General features: G+C 40.4%; 2 protein-coding genes across 9 annotated transcripts in view; both read left to right on the top strand.

Annotated features, from left to right (window-relative positions):
- The window catches only part of kmt2cb (lysine (K)-specific methyltransferase 2Cb), a 60,722-nt gene extending 55,423 nt beyond the window's left edge, over positions 1-5,299 (top strand). For all 7 annotated transcript variants that reach the window (XM_017471547.3, XM_017471549.3, XM_017471550.3 and 4 more), the window contains 7 exons: positions 404-540; positions 897-1,027; positions 1,116-1,287; positions 1,372-1,488; positions 1,734-1,807; positions 2,088-2,196; positions 2,827-5,299. In XM_017471547.3, coding sequence (XP_017327036.1) covers positions 404-540; positions 897-1,027; positions 1,116-1,287; positions 1,372-1,488; positions 1,734-1,807; positions 2,088-2,196; positions 2,827-2,919 — 833 coding nt within the window. In that variant the 3' untranslated portion in view covers positions 2,920-5,299. The remainder of the gene's footprint in view (positions 1-403; positions 541-896; positions 1,028-1,115; positions 1,288-1,371; positions 1,489-1,733; positions 1,808-2,087; positions 2,197-2,826) is intronic.
- A 1,442-nt stretch (positions 5,300-6,741) lies between these two features.
- vps4b (vacuolar protein sorting 4 homolog B) lies at positions 6,742-19,145 on the top strand. Of its 2 annotated transcripts, XM_053681142.1 has the most exons (13): positions 6,742-6,879; positions 8,074-8,185; positions 9,269-9,369; positions 12,831-12,942; positions 13,055-13,202; positions 13,296-13,354; positions 13,963-14,082; positions 14,453-14,609; positions 15,007-15,155; positions 15,554-15,635; positions 15,965-16,184; positions 16,350-16,490; positions 16,796-19,145. In XM_053681142.1, the coding sequence occupies exons 1-13, from the start codon at positions 6,823-6,825 to the stop codon at positions 16,895-16,897; spliced, it is 1,560 nt and encodes a 519-aa protein (XP_053537117.1). In that variant the 5' UTR covers positions 6,742-6,822; the 3' UTR covers positions 16,898-19,145. The 2 variants fall into 2 exon arrangements, with proteins under 2 accessions (XP_053537117.1, XP_017327043.1); XM_017471554.3 differs by lacking the exons at positions 6,742-6,879; positions 8,074-8,185; positions 9,269-9,369 and adding an exon at positions 11,282-11,590.
- The last annotated feature ends 730 nt before the right edge of the window (positions 19,146-19,875 follow it).

Raw genomic sequence — 19,875 nt, 5'->3', positions numbered from 1 at the left:
CTCCACACCCTTAAACCATGCCTGATGTATGCAAATTATCGCAGGATGATGACGAGAAGCTTATATCCACTAATCCTGTGTGCTACAATAACTCGCTAGCTAACGTAGTTGTCATGGTGACACTTGATCTAGGGTTAGATAACTGGTAATCAATGAGTGACGGATAAAAATTCAAGACGTGGTGAAACCCCGGGTGCGTCGACCTGTGTTAACGAGTTACTAGTAACTAGCTGTTAAGGGCGGCTTGGGGGGGGGCATGTTACCAATTTGCATGTTCATATTCATAGGCATTGTTAATAAGGATGAAGGTTTTAGCTGGTTTAAAATTTCACAGATGGACATTAATATGAGTATATGTGCAGTTTGTACTGTCTTGTACTTTAACATCTCCGTGTGTGTGTAGGAGTGTGGGATAAAGTCCTGGGCTCTGTAGCAGAACGAAGGGCAGAAACTGGAATGCTACGTCTTTTCCCGATCTACCTGAAAGGAGAAGACCTGTTCGGTCTCACCGTGTCCGCAGTCACGCGCATCGCCGAATCGGTGAGTAATAACACTAACTAAAGATAATAATCCTCTAATTCCATACATGGCTTTTCAATTAACCTGCATGCATATGAACATATATGTGTATGTGTGTGTGTGTGTGTGTGTATATATATATATATATATATATATATATATATATATATATATATATATATATATATATATATATATTTGTGTGTGTGTGTGTGTGTGTGTGTATATGTATATGTATAAAATATGGAATAAAATCAGTTTGACGGATATTTACAAATGAAATTTGACTCAGAGCTAGTTATCTCTCTAAGGTTGGTGATTCATTCCCGTCTCACGTTGCTTCTTTTTGTGTTGTGTTGTGATTTTTTTGGGGTTAGCTGCCGGGTGTGCAGGCTTGTTCGAGGTACCGCTTCCGTTACGGGCGCAACCCTATGCTGGAGCTTCCCTTATCCATCAACCCCTCAGGCAGCGCCCGATCCGAGCTCAAGAGCTACCCGCAGGGTCAAAGGTCAGTGTCAGCATCTGAAAATGTGGTTTGAGCTTCTTATTTACAAATAATAATAATGATAAAAATTTTAACTCCGTCCATCACCCAGGTTAGAGATCTTATCCTCGTGGAACCGGACGTCCTTAGCGATCCAGAACTCTGCTCCTCCGGAGGCCGGCTCGTCCCACTGTAAACACTTTGTTCACTCCAAGTCGTCTCAGTACCGGCGACTGAGCAGCGAGTGGAAGAGCAATGTTTACCTCGCCCACTCGCGCATCCAGGTCAACATCTGCTTTTTTCATATGTAAAAGAAAAACCGTGAAGCTGCAGAACAATGAATTAAGTGTGCGTGTGTGTGCGTACAGGGCCTGGGACTCTTCGCTGCTCGGGACATCGAGAAGCAGACAATGGTGATAGAGTATCTCGGAAACATCCTGCGTAACGAAGTGGCCATGAGGAAGGGGCAGCACTACAAGGCCAAGGTGTGTATTCTGTATAAAAATATAAATTATAGAACACGTTTTAATACGAAATGAATTCGATTTTTTTATTTACGTTTTTTTTTTTTGGGTGAAAAAAGGCAGGGGGGCGGGAGGAATGTTCGGTAAAGTTAGAAAATTCTGGATCCTGATTGGTCAGAAGGTGTTGATTAGTTTTCTCTGATGCAGTGTTTTGTTGCTTACATATAGCTAAATGAGTCAGATTTTATTTTATTTTTGTCTCTCAGAACCGAGTGGCATTCATGTTCCGCATCGACGGCGACTGTGTGATCGATGCTACGTGCTCTGGAAGCCCTGCAAGGTAAAAATAAACAAATAAGTAAAGGATGTAAATAAATCTGTAACTAGAACTCATTGGTTGCTACATGTTATGTGTACGTATATTAGATGTATTAATTATAAGATGTTTTACATACATTTTATATGAATTGCTGTTCCTGTTGTTGTTGAAGACGTCCTGATAATCAGTCGCATGATATACCGCAATAGTGAAGACACAGTATTGTTACGGCAGACATTTCAAGATAATTTTATCATTTTAATATGAACTCAGTATAAAATGTGTGTGTGTGTGTGTGTAGGTACATCAATCATTCCTGCTCGCCAAACTGCGTGGCAGAGGTCGTGACCTTCGAGCGAGGCTACAAAATAATCATCAGCGCCAACCGCAGGATCGAGAAAGGAGAAGAGGTAACACACCCAACACACACACAATACTACTACTACTAATACTAATAATAAAAATCCTTATATATATTTTCTATAACAGCAGCTCTTGACAGCAGCGCAGGTTTCATTTTAGGATTAAATCAAACGCTCTCATTCTAATACGTTATCGTTTCCATAGTGACAGCTCGTTCACCAGGGCTTGTTTTGTTATTTAAAAATACCCCTCCCCCCATCGGTCTTCAGGAGAAAGTGGTTGTGATTTTGTGCATTAAAAAAAATGTAAAGAAAGAAACAGAGAGATGCTGTTTAGGGAACGACTGTTTCACGTACGTTCATGGACGTTCCGCGACGTGTTAAATGTAACGGTGACGAGATGAACAGTATTATGTGTTGTTCTTTTAATAAATAAAATGATTGTAATCGTTGGAGGATAATCCAATTTGGCGAAATCGTGACTTTTCTCTAAGCAGCACGCGATCTACGAACGCATTATAGAACACTTAGATCTTCGGATATTTGAATATATGCAGGAAGTTGTTCAGTTTTATCCACGTAGCCATCTCGCGTTAATGCCTGCGTTTCTGTCGTAAGCGGTCAGTCTTCCTTTACAGTACATTTCACTTCCTTTAACACTACTTTGTGTGTTTTTAGCTGTGCTACGATTACAGACTGGCTTTGGTGGACAACCACAGCAAGGTGGCGTGTCTGTGTGGGGCAGCAAACTGCCGCAAGTGGATGAACTAGATTACAATTTTTTGTTGTTTTAAAAAAACAAAACAAAAAAAACCACAACAGGATAAGGACCCGGTCGTTCCTGAAATTCAGCGGTGCCGAGACGCTGAAGACTGAAGGCAGGGGGGAAAAAAAGAAGACGACGACGAAGAAAACGACAGCGACGAGGTGACTGAGGATCTTTTTGTGCGAAATCAAGAGGAAAACACACATTTGTGTTAGAGCCATTTGCATCGTTCTCTGGGGGAGTTTCGATTTAACCTGCATGTGCCGTGTGTGTGCGTGCGTGCGTGCGTGAGCGAGCGAGTGCGTGTATATGTAAAGGGGAAATTTTCACCAGCGAATGAGACGAAAGACGAGCGCGAGAGAGCGATCACTGTACCGGATATGCCTTATTGGTTGGGGGATTAAAAAAATAATAATAATAAAGTGGGCGGAGCTATCCGCTAACTGTAACGTAGAACATCACTGAACGAAGAATGTAAGGACTTCCAAAAAAAAAAGGGAAAACAAAAAAAAAACAAAAAAGTAACTTGCACTAAAAAGAAGAAGAAGAAAACTGATGAAACTCACGAGATGGAGAGAGAGAGAGAGAGATAGAGAGAGAGAAAAAAGACAAATACTTGATTCCATGAGTCAGTTTTAATCTCGGTTGTTTTGTTTTGCTCTTTTTTTTTTTTTCGTGTGTAAGAAAAAATTGTGTTTTTGTATTTATTACCGTGTGAGTGAATGAGTGCGCCTGTTTTTAATGATGTGATAGATTTAAACAAAACAAAAAAAAGAAGAAGAAGAAAAGTAAAGAGAGCAGAGACTTCACGGTATGAAGAGATTTCTGTTACGTCTGTAAATAAATTGTACATAAATGAAAAATATCGGAATGACGATCGACCAAATACTACCTTATTCATATCGATGTTTTAGATGTGCTCTGTTTTTGTTTTGTTTTTGTTTTTCTCTTTTCCTCCTTCTTTTCAAAAAAGAATTATTTAATGCGGTTGCGCGTCGTCTCAGAGGTTATTTTAAACACCTATTCTGTACAGAATCGCAAAGGAATTTCAATTAAGTATTTTCTCTGTCTGGTATCCTAGTGGCTTTTGTGATTCGTTCTGACCACTTTTTTTTATTTTATAGGCATTACAGCAAACCGCTACCTTCATAAGGACTTTGTAACACATGCGTAAGCCTCGAATTGCACATTTATAGGATGTCGTAGCGCTTATGTCACTTACTTGTACATGTACGTATGAAGTAACACAAGCACTGACAATAAAATTTCAGGGGGAGGGGGTGTTTTCTCTTTTTTAAAAGCCATGGGAAAAGCGTTGCTAGGCAACCAGGAAACATGGACGGCGATAATAAGTTGGCTAACAAGTGGTGCTGTAATAACGTGAAGGATATTTTTTTCCTCAGTTTTTTTTTTCCCGTCGTGAAAGATTCCACAAATAACGTGTGTATGTGTGTGTGTGTGTATATATATATATATATATATATATATATATATATATATATATATATATATACACACATATTACACACACACACACAACTGTATGTTATTCTATAGCTGTTATTCAGTACTTGCGCATGTGTCATGAAGTCACTCGGTAGCTAGCCTACATAAAAAAACGTTACCAAAAAAAAAAAATAGATCATGATAAATCTGGTTTGTGAAATACACTTTTTATTGCGAATCAAATCATCACGACTCTAAAACAGATCAGACACGATTTGTAAGTTGTTTTAACCCAATAAGCTTTAGTCATCGTGATTTTTATTATTATTATTTTTAATTGTACATACACTCGGAATTATCGACTTGTCAGAAATTAGACGCGTGTCGATGGTTTTGTGGAAAATTTTTGCGGTGACAGAATCTATTTCCTTCTCCGCAGAGAACCCGGAGATATTTTTGACGTGTCCGTGACGACAATGCGTAATGTCATGATGTAATTTATAACCGGGGGGGTGGATTGGGGGTTGTTGACACACGCCGGTAATATTTCGTCCTGTTCACATTTCACACTTATAATCATTTTCGAAACGTTCTTTCTTCTCTCTTGTACACAAGCGACCCCAGTTTTACCCCGGAAATTGTACAGGGCATGATTTTATTATTTTTAATTTTTTTTATTTTTCTTTCCAGAAAGACTCAGTTGTATATATTTTGAACAGCTGTATCAAAAAAAAATGTTTCCTGAATATTTTTCTTGTCTTGTAAAATATGTCGACCTTTTCCCCGGTGGTGTTTTTTTCCCCCTCCTCCGCTGTATAGTAGGTCTCAACAGTTTTGGAAAATGAAGCCTTTTGAAGTACACAGAGCGATTATAGGGTTTGGTATTCAAGGAACTGAATTTAGGAACATTTACAGAAAAAAATAAAATATTTTACATCACTGGTGGTTGTTTACAGTGTGAATGAATTACGGGCCAACAGAAGCTGGCGTCACTCTCAACGACGTTATCCCAAAGGGAATGAATTAAACAGCGTCTGTGTTTAAAATACTAAAACCCCGCATGGAAATGTTCTAGAATGTCGGTGAAAGCATCTAATGGTTTCCATTTAAAAAATACCATTACAAACCATTACCATTATTGGTTGAGAACGATATCCACTGGACATAACATGCCACCAACAGAAAGCAACAAATTACCAATAGAGCAATTACCAATACCATTATGGTTTCCATTAAAACCAATACAAATTCTATGAGGGTTTCTATTGTGGGTTTTTTCAGTAGTTTGTAACCAAGTGTCCATTTTGATTCTCTAGCTAGATATCTAGTGTGCTGGATCTGTCACGCTGGAAATTCAAAACCATCATGAGTCGGATTGATCCACCATATCTATTTTTCCATAATGACCCCTAAGCTGGTTGAGGTCATGTGCTCAAGGATCGACCGTTTGGAATTCACCGCATGAATTCACGTAGACGTTTTAATTTGTCACAAGAGTAAACATCCAAACAAAACAAAGTAGCTTAAAGGACGCTCCGAATGTAAACGTAGCTAGGTGACATCATGGACTCATTTGCATGTCTGGTGATGGATCATGATCACTGTTTTATCAAATTGCAAATCGCAGATTCAGGTACACGAGAAAGGAAGATTTTCCAAAGAAACTCAGGATATAACGGAGCATCCGAGTAGAAAATACATGATTGATTACTTTTTCTGTCTTATGGAAGGATGTTGTCTTTGGTCACGGCACGGCAAACAAACCTTTTTACGAAATCCCATACGCAAAATGAAGCGGTTACAGGTGGAATAACTCGCTTTAATTACTGAGAAATATCGCTGAGAAGACAAAGAACGGAGAAGTACGAGGGTGGGCCACACAGCGCTGATTGGTGATTGGCTCTCGGGAAGAATGCTGATCAGTGATTGGACGGTCATTTGTTTAATTGCTTAGCATTTATTTATTTGATTTGTTAGCAGTTTGTTTGTTTACATACTTAACTTCGATTCTGTATTTACTTGCTTTACTTTCTTTATTTCCTTCCTTATTTTGTTGGTTGATTGATTATTAAAAATGATGACGCGCTCCCTGATTTCCACACGACCTCACAACTGAAAGTAGTTTGTTTTTTTGTGCTAAAACACTTCTTGTTATTTACATCTATGTTCTACAGCAACCTAGAAACCAACTCTGCCAGTTACCACCGCCGTGTATTATGCTGTATAAATAACTACCTCCTACACAACGTGAACAGTAGTATGTCAGAGTGACGAGGCCTGAGTAATGACATCATGTTTGGAAACTGTGCCACCGGTTTGGGCAGTTATTTCTGAACCTTGTTACTCACTGGGTGTGTGTGTGAGAGAGAGAAAAAGAGATTTCCGCATTGTTCTCGAGCCTGATAGGTGTTACAGGTCAGACTGTACACAAACACACAAGCTCACATGACTTCTGCTTCACCATGCCTTCACCGAGTCGCTCAGGATCACGGCATATAATGGAGCCCTCTAACTTGCAGGTAGGTGCGAAGCTTCCAGCCCTTATAAAGGCACACACACACACCTGATCTCTGATATTCGGGAGGTGCAGGTTATTACACGAACAATAAAAAATATATATATATATATAAAATATATAATTTCTAGTTACACAAGCAACGGGATTGTTTTTACATACTTGTATATGTTTTATTACATACTGTACTTTTTACATAGAAACCTTTTATAAGCATTGGTGTTAGTGGTTAGTATGTTCGCCTCACACCTACAGGGTTGAGGGTTCGATTCCCATCGTTGCAGTGCGTGTGTGGAGTTTGCATGTTGTCCCCGTGCTGCAGGGGTTTTCTCCGGTTTCCTCCTCGTGTATGATAGGCTGATTGGCATGTCCAAAGTGTCTGTAGTGTATGAATGTGTGCGTGAGTGTACCCTGCGATGGACTGGCACCCCGTCCAGGGTGTACCCCACATTGTACCTCATGCTCCCTGGGATAGGCTCCAGGTTCCCCGTGAACCTGTAGGATAAGCGGTATAGAAAATGGATGGATGGTATTACAAATGTATTCTCATTCTCATAATAATAATTATTGTATTTTTTTTACATGGAAGGTACGCATCCATAGAAAGATGCATTTTAAAAGTGCGAAAGATAATGGTACCACCTCAGTGAGAAGAAAAGTTGCAGGGCATCTCACACACTTTCATACACCAATAAAGGTTCCTTGTGCTTGGCACTGGGGTGGTACTATCAAGGGTACGAATAAGGAATAAAAACAATAGAAATCATTACAGAAATTCTAATGGTTTCCACTACAAATTCCATTAAAACTGAACAAATGTAGTGTGTTTTCGGACGTTTTCTATTAGTATTTAACGGTCTGCGTATTTGTTTCCACTAAACAGAAACATGCCACCAATATAACCCAACACATTACCAGTAAAGACCCACAAGGACCATTCTAGTTTCCATTAAACCAATACAATTCCCATTATAACCATTAACACCATTAGAAGTTCTGTAATGGTTTCTCTTGGGTTTTTTTTTTTCCTCAAGCAGGGAATGTACATAGCATTGTTTCAAGCACTTTATCCGTTATCCTGGTCCGGGTGGTGGATCCTGAGTCTATCCCGGGAAAACCGACCTCAAAACTTCCGCTTCCTTGTTCTTTTTCCCTCCTTCTCTCCCCCTTTCTCTGATATCTGCTCTCTCCACCCCAGAAAGCCATAGCGATTGCCACCAAAGCCTCGCAGGAGGATGAGGCCGGGAATTACGAGGAGGCCGTCAAGTCCTACCACCACGCTGTGAAGTATTTCCTGCACATCATAAAGCGTACGTGAATTCATGCGCTTAGTGTATATGGACTAGACTCTATGCTTCTCTGTGTGTGTGTGAACACTGAAACCCGGTAAAATGTTTGTGGATCTTGACTAGTTAGTGATGTGCAATGGTATTAGCCAAAAAAAAAAAGAGAAAAGCTTGAAGCTTTGGAAGACGGTCAGTTTAGCCGAGTTTACAGATGAGAGACTTGGACAGGCGTTAAGGATTAAAATGTTGTTACATTGCTCTGTCGTTAGGTAGACATGAAGCGAGGGTTAAATACCTGCTGTCAGCAGGTAGTGTGGCATTCTGGGTAATGTAGGAAACCGCTAACCGAAAAAAGTTCAAACTGAGTATTACTTATAAAGTGCGATTCCTGTCACCTTGACATGCAAACCAGTTAGAATCCAGCGAAGGCTTGTGATTGGCTGCAGCTAAACCAACCAGCATTTCACATTTTACTACAAATATTCAAACAAACACACCGTTCTGTGTAAATTATACAATCTACTGTATACTCGCTAAGTTGCTCCCCTCGCCATGTGTTTAGCTTTTTATTTACGTTTTTATCTACATCCATAATTGCTGCCATCGTTATTATTATTATTCCAGTAACAGAAACGCCGTCAGTAACCTCCCTCGAGTCCTTTCTCGAAATAGTCAAACGTTTCTGTGTGTATTGTGTTGTGTGTTGATCAAATCAAGCCACGCAATGCAGATTCCGCCATCTTGAGGCTGGAAAACTAGCCAGCTAGCAACTCCGCTATCGATGCTCCCAGCCTTGCTTACATGTTTACGTGTAACTCTGCTTGTCACTGAGGTGAGAAACGGAGACTCGTGCTGCGTTTATACAATTTTCAGCTCTGATGTGTTTACGTTTCCAACGTTTTGGTGAAGAGTTCGCAGGAAAGCGTTGTTGGCGTCAGTTAGCATCGCATATCTTGATGCTAGCATAGCATTGAGCATTGGTTTACAGTCAAATGTCTTTCAGTCGTGTTAAGAAGTCGTTTTGTTTACGTTTGATTATTTCAGGTGATGTATTCGTCACCAGCTAATGTAATAACATCTGTTTTGTGTGTGTGTATGTGTGTTCAGGTGAGCCTCAGGGGAAAGAAGGAAACCAGAGGATCCGAGACAAGTGTTCCCAGTACCTGGACCGAGCTGAGAAGCTGCAGGAATATCTAGATGAGAAACAGGTTCTTTACACCGAAGAACTAAAACACTTATAGTATTTTTCTGTCTCTCAGTCTCTCTGTGTGCATTCGTACTTCCTCTACTGTCTTTGCAGTCATCTGTATGGCTTTTTTTTTAATCTCCATCTACAGCCGAGTCTTAACCTCCTGGCAGAGACGAAATGATCCTGAACATAGTCGCTTTCATGTGGTATTTCCTGTCGTAGGATTACAATAAGCCAAATATACGATTTGGAAACGTTCAACGCGAAATGTTTGAACTTGTTTCACGCGTCGAAATACACGTCTTGTTCTGTTCTTCACTCGTTTTAAGCATCTGTATCCAGAACGAAGACGTTTTAACTCATAGCACTCTCACAATAATTTGCCTTTATTTGAGATATTTCGGTTGAACGAGACGTCATGTTTTCTTCAGCGCAAGAAGGTTTCAAGCTAAACCCTCCAGATGTCCAGAAAGGCCATGAGATTGAGATGTTGATCGTTTTTTGTGCTGTTATCTGGATATCCGGACCCCTAGGGCTCGTGATCTCAAGATAAGGCGACTTTCTGAGATCAGATGGAAGTTCAGAAAACTAAGAAAAATGAATGACTCGCATCCTCTCTGAACTAAACATCTCAGAATGATTGAACATCCATCACTAATGAGGTGGGGTAATGTTCAAGATCTGTGTGTGGTTATTCTCGATCAGAAATGGTTTCTTTAGAGCATATATGTATCTATCTATTTATCTGTCTATATACATATATAGATCATTCCTTTACAGGTCATGTTTGTAATTGGAAGAAATCTGGACCAGTGACTTCTCACAAAAACATCCTTTAGTCGATTTGTTATGTAAAGAAATTAATCTCTGGGTGTGTGTGTGTTATTCTTTCCCTGACTTGCAGTCTCAAAGGGTTGCCAGATATCTTTATCCAATTCCCCATTTTGGGAGTGTCCAAGTTTGAGAGCTTCCTCTGCAGTTGTTCATCAGTAATAATGAACGCATCTTAGGACGCATGAGGACCGGTTAAATCGTCCTTTATATCATCATATATGCACACGTTATCGCACGCGGTGTGTTATGCTATTTATTTGGAATCCCGTCCAGAGTGACGAAGCAGTGATCCCCCACTTGTCGACCTTGCATCCTGATAAGACGGCCTGATGACTAACCTGGCATGTGATCAGCCAATCACGTCCAAGTTCAGTAATGACGCGTCACACCCATAACATCCACCGCACCCAGGTTTATAGTTCAGAATTTCATGGAACTTTCTTCCATTTCCTCTGTTAAAGCTGTCTTTTAATCCTCCTCTCTGGATTTTTTCCTCCTTTGGTCGAGGAGTTCATTTCCGTTTTACCGATTAATCGTTTTCACCTCATACCGGGCCTAGCATTAATTTCTTGAGGATCGATGCCTGCCGAATTTGTCTTATTGTCCTATTTATCCGGAGAAAAACACGATACTTTTGGGGGTTTTTTGGAAGCTGGATACGATCGCACACCAAATCGGATGCTTTTTTTTGTCTGTTAAAACGAATAAAACGAGTCTGTTTTGGTGTACAGAATTAGTTTATTTACGATTCGAAAAAAATTAAATGAAGGGAAAGTCCAGGTATATATATATATATATATATATATATATATATATATATATATATATATATATATATATATATAATTATAGTGTGTGTGTATATGTATGTGTGTGTATATATATTTAATTTTACATTTTAACATTTAATTTGCTTGTTTCCTGTGTCTTTGACAGATTTATCGTATTGTCAGATTTCTCCACTTCTCATTAATCATCACTTTATCTTTATCATCTCTGTCATAACTCCTCTTATTATTATTAACTTAAAAAAAAAAAAAAAAAAAAAAAAAAAAAAAAAGTAAGTCCCTGATCCAGTTGGAGGAGACTCGGCTTCAAAAAACAATGCGTTTCAGTGTGGGCGGGGCTTGCGCCATGAAGTCACGGCCGTCGGACACGTGACTGTCATAGGCGGAAGTGATATTCGACATTTTGTAACGCGGAAGTTTCCCCCCCTCCATTATCCAGTAGGATTTCAATAACAACACAGAAAAGAATTCGGCTTCGTCCCAGCGATTGTTTGTTAAAGCTCGGAAAACATCGCGGTTCCTTTTCTTTTAAATATCAGCAGAACATTTAAACACGCCGTGTTTTAGTCAAATCGCGATATTTTCTCAGCCCCTATGGCTGCCACCAACAACTTGCAGGTAAGTTGCTGCTAGCGGACTAGCCGTGCTAGATAGCGAAGAAATTCGCTGGTAATCCTATAGTGAGAGCTTTAAATAACCGTAACGCGTGACTGAGCGAAGCTGACTTGTGTTTAGTCTGCGCTCAAGTTTGCTGTTGAATCATAACAAAGTCTCAACGCTGGAGTTTTTGACCGAATCCCAAACCCCTCTCTGTGGGGCAGTATAGTGTACTAGGTGGGGTGTTGACGCTACTGTTTAGTAGGCGACCTTTATAGGGAGTAGGCAGGCATTTGGGACTGAGCCTCGGGGGAAAACGTCATCTATCAATGGCCTAGCTTAAAGCTTTGTGTTCTTTTATTATTAATTAATTATTTTTTAAAGCTATTGTCTGTTCATGGCAAAAAGCTCGTCAAACATATTGTGACCTCTTTTCTCTTTGCAAAAATAAGTTATATTTTTAGAAAATCGTTTAGCAGCTGGATGTCTTTTAACTTCTTGTAGTTTTTAAATCGGAATTAGCAAGATAGCCCGTTTTAGCCTAATTTAACTTGACTTAACGGTTAACTATTATCAGCGATTATCGGGGTCCAAGCACTGATTAACAAATAAATAGATCTGAATTGTCCACAATTTTAATAAATAAAATAACATTCTTTAAAATTATTGCATTGAAGGAAAAAATGTGTTCCTGGATTATTTCTAGTGATGTGTGTAGGAATAAAGCCGCGTCGTGCTGTTATATGAAAACAATCAACGACAGGGTGATGTGAGGAAGTCACATCACTGTTTCCACACTGAAGTTGATTATTTTCCTGATTTAATTGTAAAAACTTACAATTAAATCAGGACGCGAGCGCATTAATATAAACCTGAGCAGCTGTTATAGAAAGTTCATCTGACCGATCTGAATCCAGAATATAAATACAGTGTGGTGTAATTGCCCTGCATCATGAAGTCATTCGGTCGGTCTGGGTCCATCGCGTGGCAGAATCGCTTTATGGTTTCCACTTCTCAGATAGCGTTTAAAGGAATGAGAAGAATTAGGAATGTGTGCACTTTGGCTACACTTATTGACTCTGTTTTTGTTTACAGTCGGGTCTTTACCTCACGTAATAACTTGCGTGATGGCTGGAGAAAGCTACTGTAAAAACACTCGCTGTTAGACTGATGATAAAACCTGAATCTGTCAATTGTTTTACTTCTAGAACTTTAACCTGTTATATTTTGTTTGTATTTGTTTGTTGTTGTTTTTTTGCAGAAAGCTATAGATCTGGCCAGTAAGGCGGCGCAGGAGGACAAGGCGCAGAATTACGAGGAGGCGCTGAGGCTGTACCAGCACGCCGTTCAGTACTTCCTGCATGTCATCAAATGTACGTCTGATGTTATAGGAGCTGTCAAACTCTTTGTGTGTCTTATAGGTGTGTTGAGGTTCCTGTTCAGCAGTCGTGGGTACTGAACTCAAAGCCTGTGTGTGTGTTTTAGATGAAGCTCAGGGGGACAAAGCCAAACAGAGCATCAGAGGCAAATGTGCGGAGTACCTGGACCGAGCGGAGAAGCTGAAGGAGTACCTGAAGAAGAAGGAGAAAGCTCCCGCTAAACCAGTCAAGGAGTCACAGTCCGACGAGAAAGGGTGTGTACGCAAGGTGTGCTTGTGTATCGGTCAGATTTCATATTGTTTACAAGTGTGTGTGACTTATTTTTTTTCCTCTTTCTTTCCCTACAGAAACGACAGCGATGACGGAGAAGATCCAGAGAAGAAGAAATTCCAGAACCAACTTTCAGGTTGGTTGTTTACACACTCCTTCTTACTGGGAAATTGGGAAAATGACAGTGGAAGGGTTATTTTGTATCGGTTTGTTATCTTGACAGGTGGATGAACTGATCGGTAAAGTTATAGAAACGTGGAGGGTTAAATAGAAGATGTACAGATGAATGGACAGGCAGAGAAAACAGAATAGGATGGATAAATGAATAGCCAGGTGGATGGATGAATGTACATAGTTAGAAAGATGGATGATGGGTAGACGGATAAGTTAATCACTATGTTGGTTGATAAACAGATGGATGTTTGGATAGATGATGAACAGACTGACTGAAAAACATCTGAAAGATGGATGCAATAGGTGCATGGACAGATGATGGCAACAATCAGCTGGACAGACTTCTGAATGAATGGACAAATGGTTAGCAGTAAGGATGGATGGATGGACAGGTAGCAGTAAGGATGGTTGGACAGGTAGACTGATGAATGGATGGACAGGTAGCAGGAAGGACGTGTGCAGGTTGCTGGATGAATAGGTGGAGAGGTAACCAAACAGACGGACAGGTACCTGGGTGAGAGCAATGAATGTGAAATGTAAACAACACTAATGGAGTGTGTTTGTGTGTAGGGGCCATCGTCATGGAGAAACCGAATATCCAGTGGAACGATGTCGCTGGACTCGAAGGAGCCAAAGAGGCCCTGAAGGAAGCCGTTATTCTGCCCATTAAATTCCCACACCTCTTCACAGGTCAGTGTTTCATCATCTCTAATTACCTGGAACACCACAGGTCAATGTGACTGTCAGCAGGGGCGTAACCAGGCCTGGGCATTGGGGGATGATTTTTTCTTTAGCCCCGAATAATCCTCCACTTGGAGCCGTTTGTCACTACGTAACTAAACGTAAGTAAAAAGAAAATGGATATGGGTGACCATATGTTCGCTTTTTCCTGGATAACCAGTAAAGGGGTTGAAACTGAAACACTAACATCCTCTCATGCTAAGCAGGAAGGTGTGTAAATGCTCTTGGCTGTCAGTATTATCAGCTAATTTGCATATTTAATTGCCGATAAAACACAGTATGGTGGGGGGAGTGTAACCTTGGTTCTCTCCGCTCTCAGGTAAGCGTACTCCGTGGAGGGGGATCCTGCTCTTCGGTCCTCCTGGAACAGGAAAGTCGTACCTGGCCAAGGCTGTGGCCACTGAGGCCAACAACTCCACCTTCTTTTCCATCTCCTCCTCAGACCTGGTGTCCAAGTGGCTGGGAGAAAGTGAGAAGTGAGTTCTCGGACAGCCGGGCTGTGACGAGCAGCTTCGTGAATGTGTGAGATGCTGCAATGAAATGAAATGTCTCGAGACTTGTTTAAAATGTTGATGCCACGTGATTCATTGAGGCCACACCTCCTTTACTGAGAGTACAATGCCTGAATAGAAACTTTAAATGCATTGATTGATGGAGGAAGTGAAACTGGATGCTTCGGTAGTGATCAAACACAGCTGTCATGACAACCAGAAACCCTCACCTCCCCCCAGCTGCAGGCTGACTGAGTACTATAAATAAAATGACTACCTCCTTTTTTTTTTTTTTTTGCCACCACCCCCAGTGTATTAATAACGTGTTCATTTCAAACATGACCCTGATTCCCCCGTACGTTCCTTGCTCCCTTTCCTTCAGGCTGGTGAAGAACCTGTTCGAGCTGGCCCGAGAACACAGTCCATCCATCATCTTCATCGACGAGGTCGACTCTCTGTGCGGCTCCAGAAGTGAGAACGAGAGCGAGGCGGCTCGCAGGATCAAGACCGAGTTCCTGGTGCAGATGCAGGGTGAGAAAGAGATGGTGATGATGAACCTGGATTTTAGCTTTGGAGGATCAAAGCATTAATGTCGTTGCTGTAAACAAATTTGAGTTTTCTCTTTGGGTTTTCTCTTCAGATTTAGTTTTTGTTTTACGTCTTTACTTTGGATGGTGCAAAATTGATCTTAGACAGGGGCTACTGAAACCAGGGTTGTGGTTTTTTTTTTCTTTTAATTTTTGTTTTGTTTTTTTTAATTGGGGAGAAAAATAAAGCAACAAATAGTCTCTCTAGCCCCCGACCCTGATGTATCGATTCCGTTTTTTCTGGAATCTTTTGGTACTGGACCACTGAAATTAGGAAAATTTTGAGGAAACTATAGTTAAAAAAAAACTTGAGATTACACACCACTTCTTGTTCATTCTCAGGTGTTGGGAATGACAACAAGGGAATCCTGGTGCTCGGAGCAACCAACATCCCATGGACACTCGACTCTGCCATCAGGAGACGGTGAGCAGCTCGATTCTGATTTAATTTCATTACGTAAAGGACTGCTTTATAGGCTACAGCGCTTGGAACAGAGTGGAATAACACCTTCCGAGGTGTATCCATAGAAACGATTGTATGACGGCAGCTCATGAATATGCAGAGATAAATTAAAGATAAATAAAATTACGGCGAGTCAGCATTTCATTCTCAGGGCATATAAGAAGCCTGTGTTTGCCTGGGTCGTGCTTTGAAATCGGAGAACACTTATTTATTTATTATTACTTTTCAAATAAACCACAAACAGTGTGAATCTGTACACCTGAGCACTGTGTGTGTGTGTGTTTGTGTAGATTTGAGAAGCGCATCTACATCCCCCTGCCAGAGGAACACGCCCGCTCCTTCATGTTTAAGCTGCATCTGGGCACCACGCCCAACAGCCTGAACGAGGCCGACTTCGTCACTCTGGGCAAGAAGACCGAGGGCTACTCGGGTGCCGACATCAGCATCATAGTGCGCGACGCTCTGATGCAGCCCGTCAGGAAAGTGCAATGTGCCACACACTTCAAACGGGTACGGAGTCCTGATTCAATACCTGGGCCTTGTTCTTGCTTGTTACCCGAGTTACAGAGGAAACCGGATTGAGTTGTTGATGATTTTACATCGTTAGGGATTGTATATGTATAATTATACCACAGTGCTGGTAAATTCTCGCGTAAACCCCACCCGTTTTTAAAGGTACGAGGACCATCCAGAGCCGACCCCAATGTGATCGTGGATGACTTTCTAACCCCGTGCTCTCCAGGAGATCCTCAGGCCATTGAGATGACGTGGTTGGAGGTTCCTGGAGATAAACTCTTGGAGCCTGTGGTTAGCATGGTGAGCTGTTTAAGAAGCTTCGTTTTCCACAGCGGTTTCTATCGCTCATTAGTTTGTCAAAACCGACTTTAGTTCAGTATTTATATTCCTGCGATCATTTCATTCTAATTAGTCTATAGAGCACCAAAACTAGATCAGCAGTTTTATTCCAGAACTCCTTAGTCTATATAGTGTAATAGCAGATCAGCGTTTGTAGTCTTGCCTACGTTAATTTACATAGACGAGACTGATCCTAGAACAGTGTTCTGTACTCCTGCTTTCATTAGTTTGTCAAAACAACGTCTGTTTGCCGCATGTGTTCACAGGCGGACATGTTGCGATCGCTGGCCAGCACGAAGCCCACCGTGAACGAGCAGGACCTGGAGAAGCTGAAGAAATTCACAGAGGATTTCGGCCAGGAGGGTTGAGGAAGGAACTGAAGTGACGGGGTCCAGGATTTCTAAAGTCTTCTCTTCCCTCTTTTCCTCTCTTTTTCTTCCTGGACTTCCTGTTGGACTGGCGAGTTGAAGGACAGCTTGGTAGAAGCCGATCCGGAGCCTACATGCACACGGAATTACATTTATGAGTCTCATTTTTCTAACATTTAGTTATTCTGGGTTTTTTAAAAAAAAAATCATTCTCGGTTTATTTGGATTCACTACGTCAACGCTGGTTCAGTCGTAAAGATTTCGGACTTATATCGAGCACTAATTTGCATTGGGCTGATGTTCAGAATTTTCCCATAATGATTATCGGCAAACATTATATCGCGGTTTACAATATTATTAAATGGCTTACAAGCACATAGGACACTATCTAGGTGGCACAAAAAAGGTAGTAACAATGTCGTGCATGCTGAATATCGCAGTACATCACATTTCTGAGTATCGGCACATGCCTCAAGTTGAGAAGTGAGTAGTGATGAGCGTTATTTGGATTGTCAATTTGTGGGCTGTGTTCCATTTCTTACATGATGAAGCTTTCAAATCTTGTTGTAGATCCAAGTGCCGTTAGTTTACCGCAAACACGATATAAAACTTTATTTAAATAGCCAGTTTAACAAGATGCATCAAAAATATTTTGGATCTCGGTAACTTTTTGCATTTACCTTTGGCAAATGCCCTTTTAGTCTATGATTGAATGCCCTTTTTTGCGCCCTAGTCGACTTCGCCTTACAGCCCGAGAGTGTGCAACATCAATGTCACACAGTTATCTCTAGCTACATCATGTAGCTGGTTTCCATGGTGATTTGTTCAGGCAATTGCTAGCAAGAAGGATGCAGTTGGTTTCTATGGCTATTTGTACTAGCAAGAGAATGACTTACAGTTGGTTTCCGTGGTGATTTGTACAGACTAGCGTTAGCAAAAATGACATGGTCCATGGTGATTTAAATTTTTTTTTGTTTGTTTGGGTTATCTCTAGCAAAAGAATGACACAGTTGGTGTCTGTGGAGATTTGTACAGGCTACCGCTATACAGAATGAGAGATGGTTTCCGTGGTGACTTGTACAGGCTACCGCAAGCAAAATTGATGTAGCCATCTGTAATTCTGTAGCTGCATAACTAATGATGCTAATTGGCTATTTTGTCCACATTTTGAAAGATATTGATCCTGTTAACACTTAGCAGCTTGGTCTGCCATTTTGAAAAGGACGCTGCATCAGACCATCATGATCCTCAGGACTTCAAAGGGCTTATCTGACGAAAGTAACACGAGCTGATGAAAGTAATGGAACCCAAGATGGCGACTAAGGCAGCGGGGGTGTTAATTCAGTTGTAATACACTTGGGGTATTTTTCTTTGAGCCATCACCATGCTAAGTGAGCTGTGCTAGCTAATGAACATGCTAAGTATTCTAGCGGAATGAAGTTGCAAAGGTGGCCCACCATTTTGATCTTGGCTATATTTTAAAAAAATATATTTAATTTCGTAAGAATGCAACGCTTTGTAGGGCTTATAACCAAACTGAACAGCGGCTTAAGATGTCACGCAAGTGGAAAATATGAGAAGTCGACAAGGGCGCATGAAACCTCAGAATTGTTACAATGTGTTGATGGGTGTAGACCTTGTGGAGGTCACATGACCGAGAAAACGGCATAAGTTCAGTAAATGTTTTGTTATATTACAGAATTTGGTTATCTTTAATTAGTATACATCAAATCATAAATATATTGTACCTTTACTTTCTTTCAAATTGAACGTTATTTCTGGCCAACAGTTATGGGATGTGACAGAAAGGCATCTCATGGTCTGTGACTTGTGGTCATGTGACACCAAGCCAATTTTTATTTTATTATATTCTTTGGACCATCTTACTACAGCAAACTTGTGCCTTCAATCCGTTTTTCTTTTACTTTACATAAAAACAAACCAAATTTTTGTGTACATCATAAATGTTAATAAACATTTATCGACGGCGCAAAAAAATAAGATTTGCACATTCATTCACATTTATTCTCCTTCCCTGTCTGTATACAGCTACAGTCCTGTTCGCTTATGGTGTTGGGTTTTCTATATAGCAAACTTTACATGTTATCCTTCATAGCCTGTTTATTTTTTGCTGTTGTTTAAACATGACTGTTTAGAACATTTCTGTTTCTGAACTCCAGGAGGTTTTGGTGTTGCTCATTTACCTCTTATCGTACACGTGTAAATAAAAGCTGAGATTGAAAAACTATACTGCGGAAAACACTTGTTTATTAAGTAATCAACATCAGCGGGTTTGTTTGGATCAGCAGAAGGAGTGTCCAGTGTCAGCGCTTCGTAATTGGTAAAGTGGTAACTTTCAAAAGTCTTCAGGACAGAAGAGTTAAGTTTTGTCGTTTCTTGGGAGCGTGACTACTAAAAATGTTAATTGCTGGTAAAATGCTGTGGTATCAGACAAATAAAACACGTTGGCAGGTGTAAATTTGTCGTTTATTGTTTTCCTAAATCAGCACATCAGAGTGTTATTATTCCTTGTGTAAACTGTACAACTTGTGCACCTGTTCGAGTTTGGATCTATAACTAGGAGCTACGAAGCTAATGTTGCTAACAAGTAATGGAAGTCTCACACAAAATCTTAAAAACATCCAGTTCTATTGGTTTGTGAGATTTAGGACACAGGTTTCCATTACTTGTTAGCTATGGTAGCTTTAGCACAAAGCAAAACAAACAAAAAAAATGACTCAAATGAGACAACACTTCTGTGTATGTGGAAAATTGTTTATTATTTTTGTCAGACTATTCCTTTAGATATAGATATCTTCTAGGTCATGATGTAGACTATTTTATTGTTTTTCACTGTTTTTATTATTTTTATTTTCACCATGGTTGGCTCGTATTATGGAACAGCTTCCTCGTAATAGAAGAGCCTCTTTCCTCACAAAAGGCGGGAAAATCCTACCTCCTTTGCTGGATTCTGGAAT

Source organism: Ictalurus punctatus, chromosome 7, assembly GCF_001660625.3.
Source record: "Ictalurus punctatus breed USDA103 chromosome 7, Coco_2.0, whole genome shotgun sequence".
In the NCBI taxonomy this organism is placed as follows: Eukaryota; Metazoa; Chordata; class Actinopteri; order Siluriformes; family Ictaluridae; genus Ictalurus; species Ictalurus punctatus.
Note: the sequence above shows the minus strand (reverse complement) of the source record. Positions and strands in the feature narration are given on the sequence as shown.

Bases quoted from the DNA above. Each gene is read 5' to 3' on its own strand.
- vps4b (XM_053681142.1), top strand. From the start codon at position 6,823: ATGCCTTCACCGAGTCGCTCAGGATCACGGCATATAATGGAGCCCTCT. The intron at 6,880-8,073 runs GTAGGTGCGAAG...TCTCCACCCCAG, and splicing joins TGGAGCCCTCTAACTTGCAG to AAAGCCATAGCGATTGCCAC. The intron at 15,156-15,553 runs GTGAGAAAGAGA...GTTCATTCTCAG, and splicing joins GTTCCTGGTGCAGATGCAGG to GTGTTGGGAATGACAACAAG.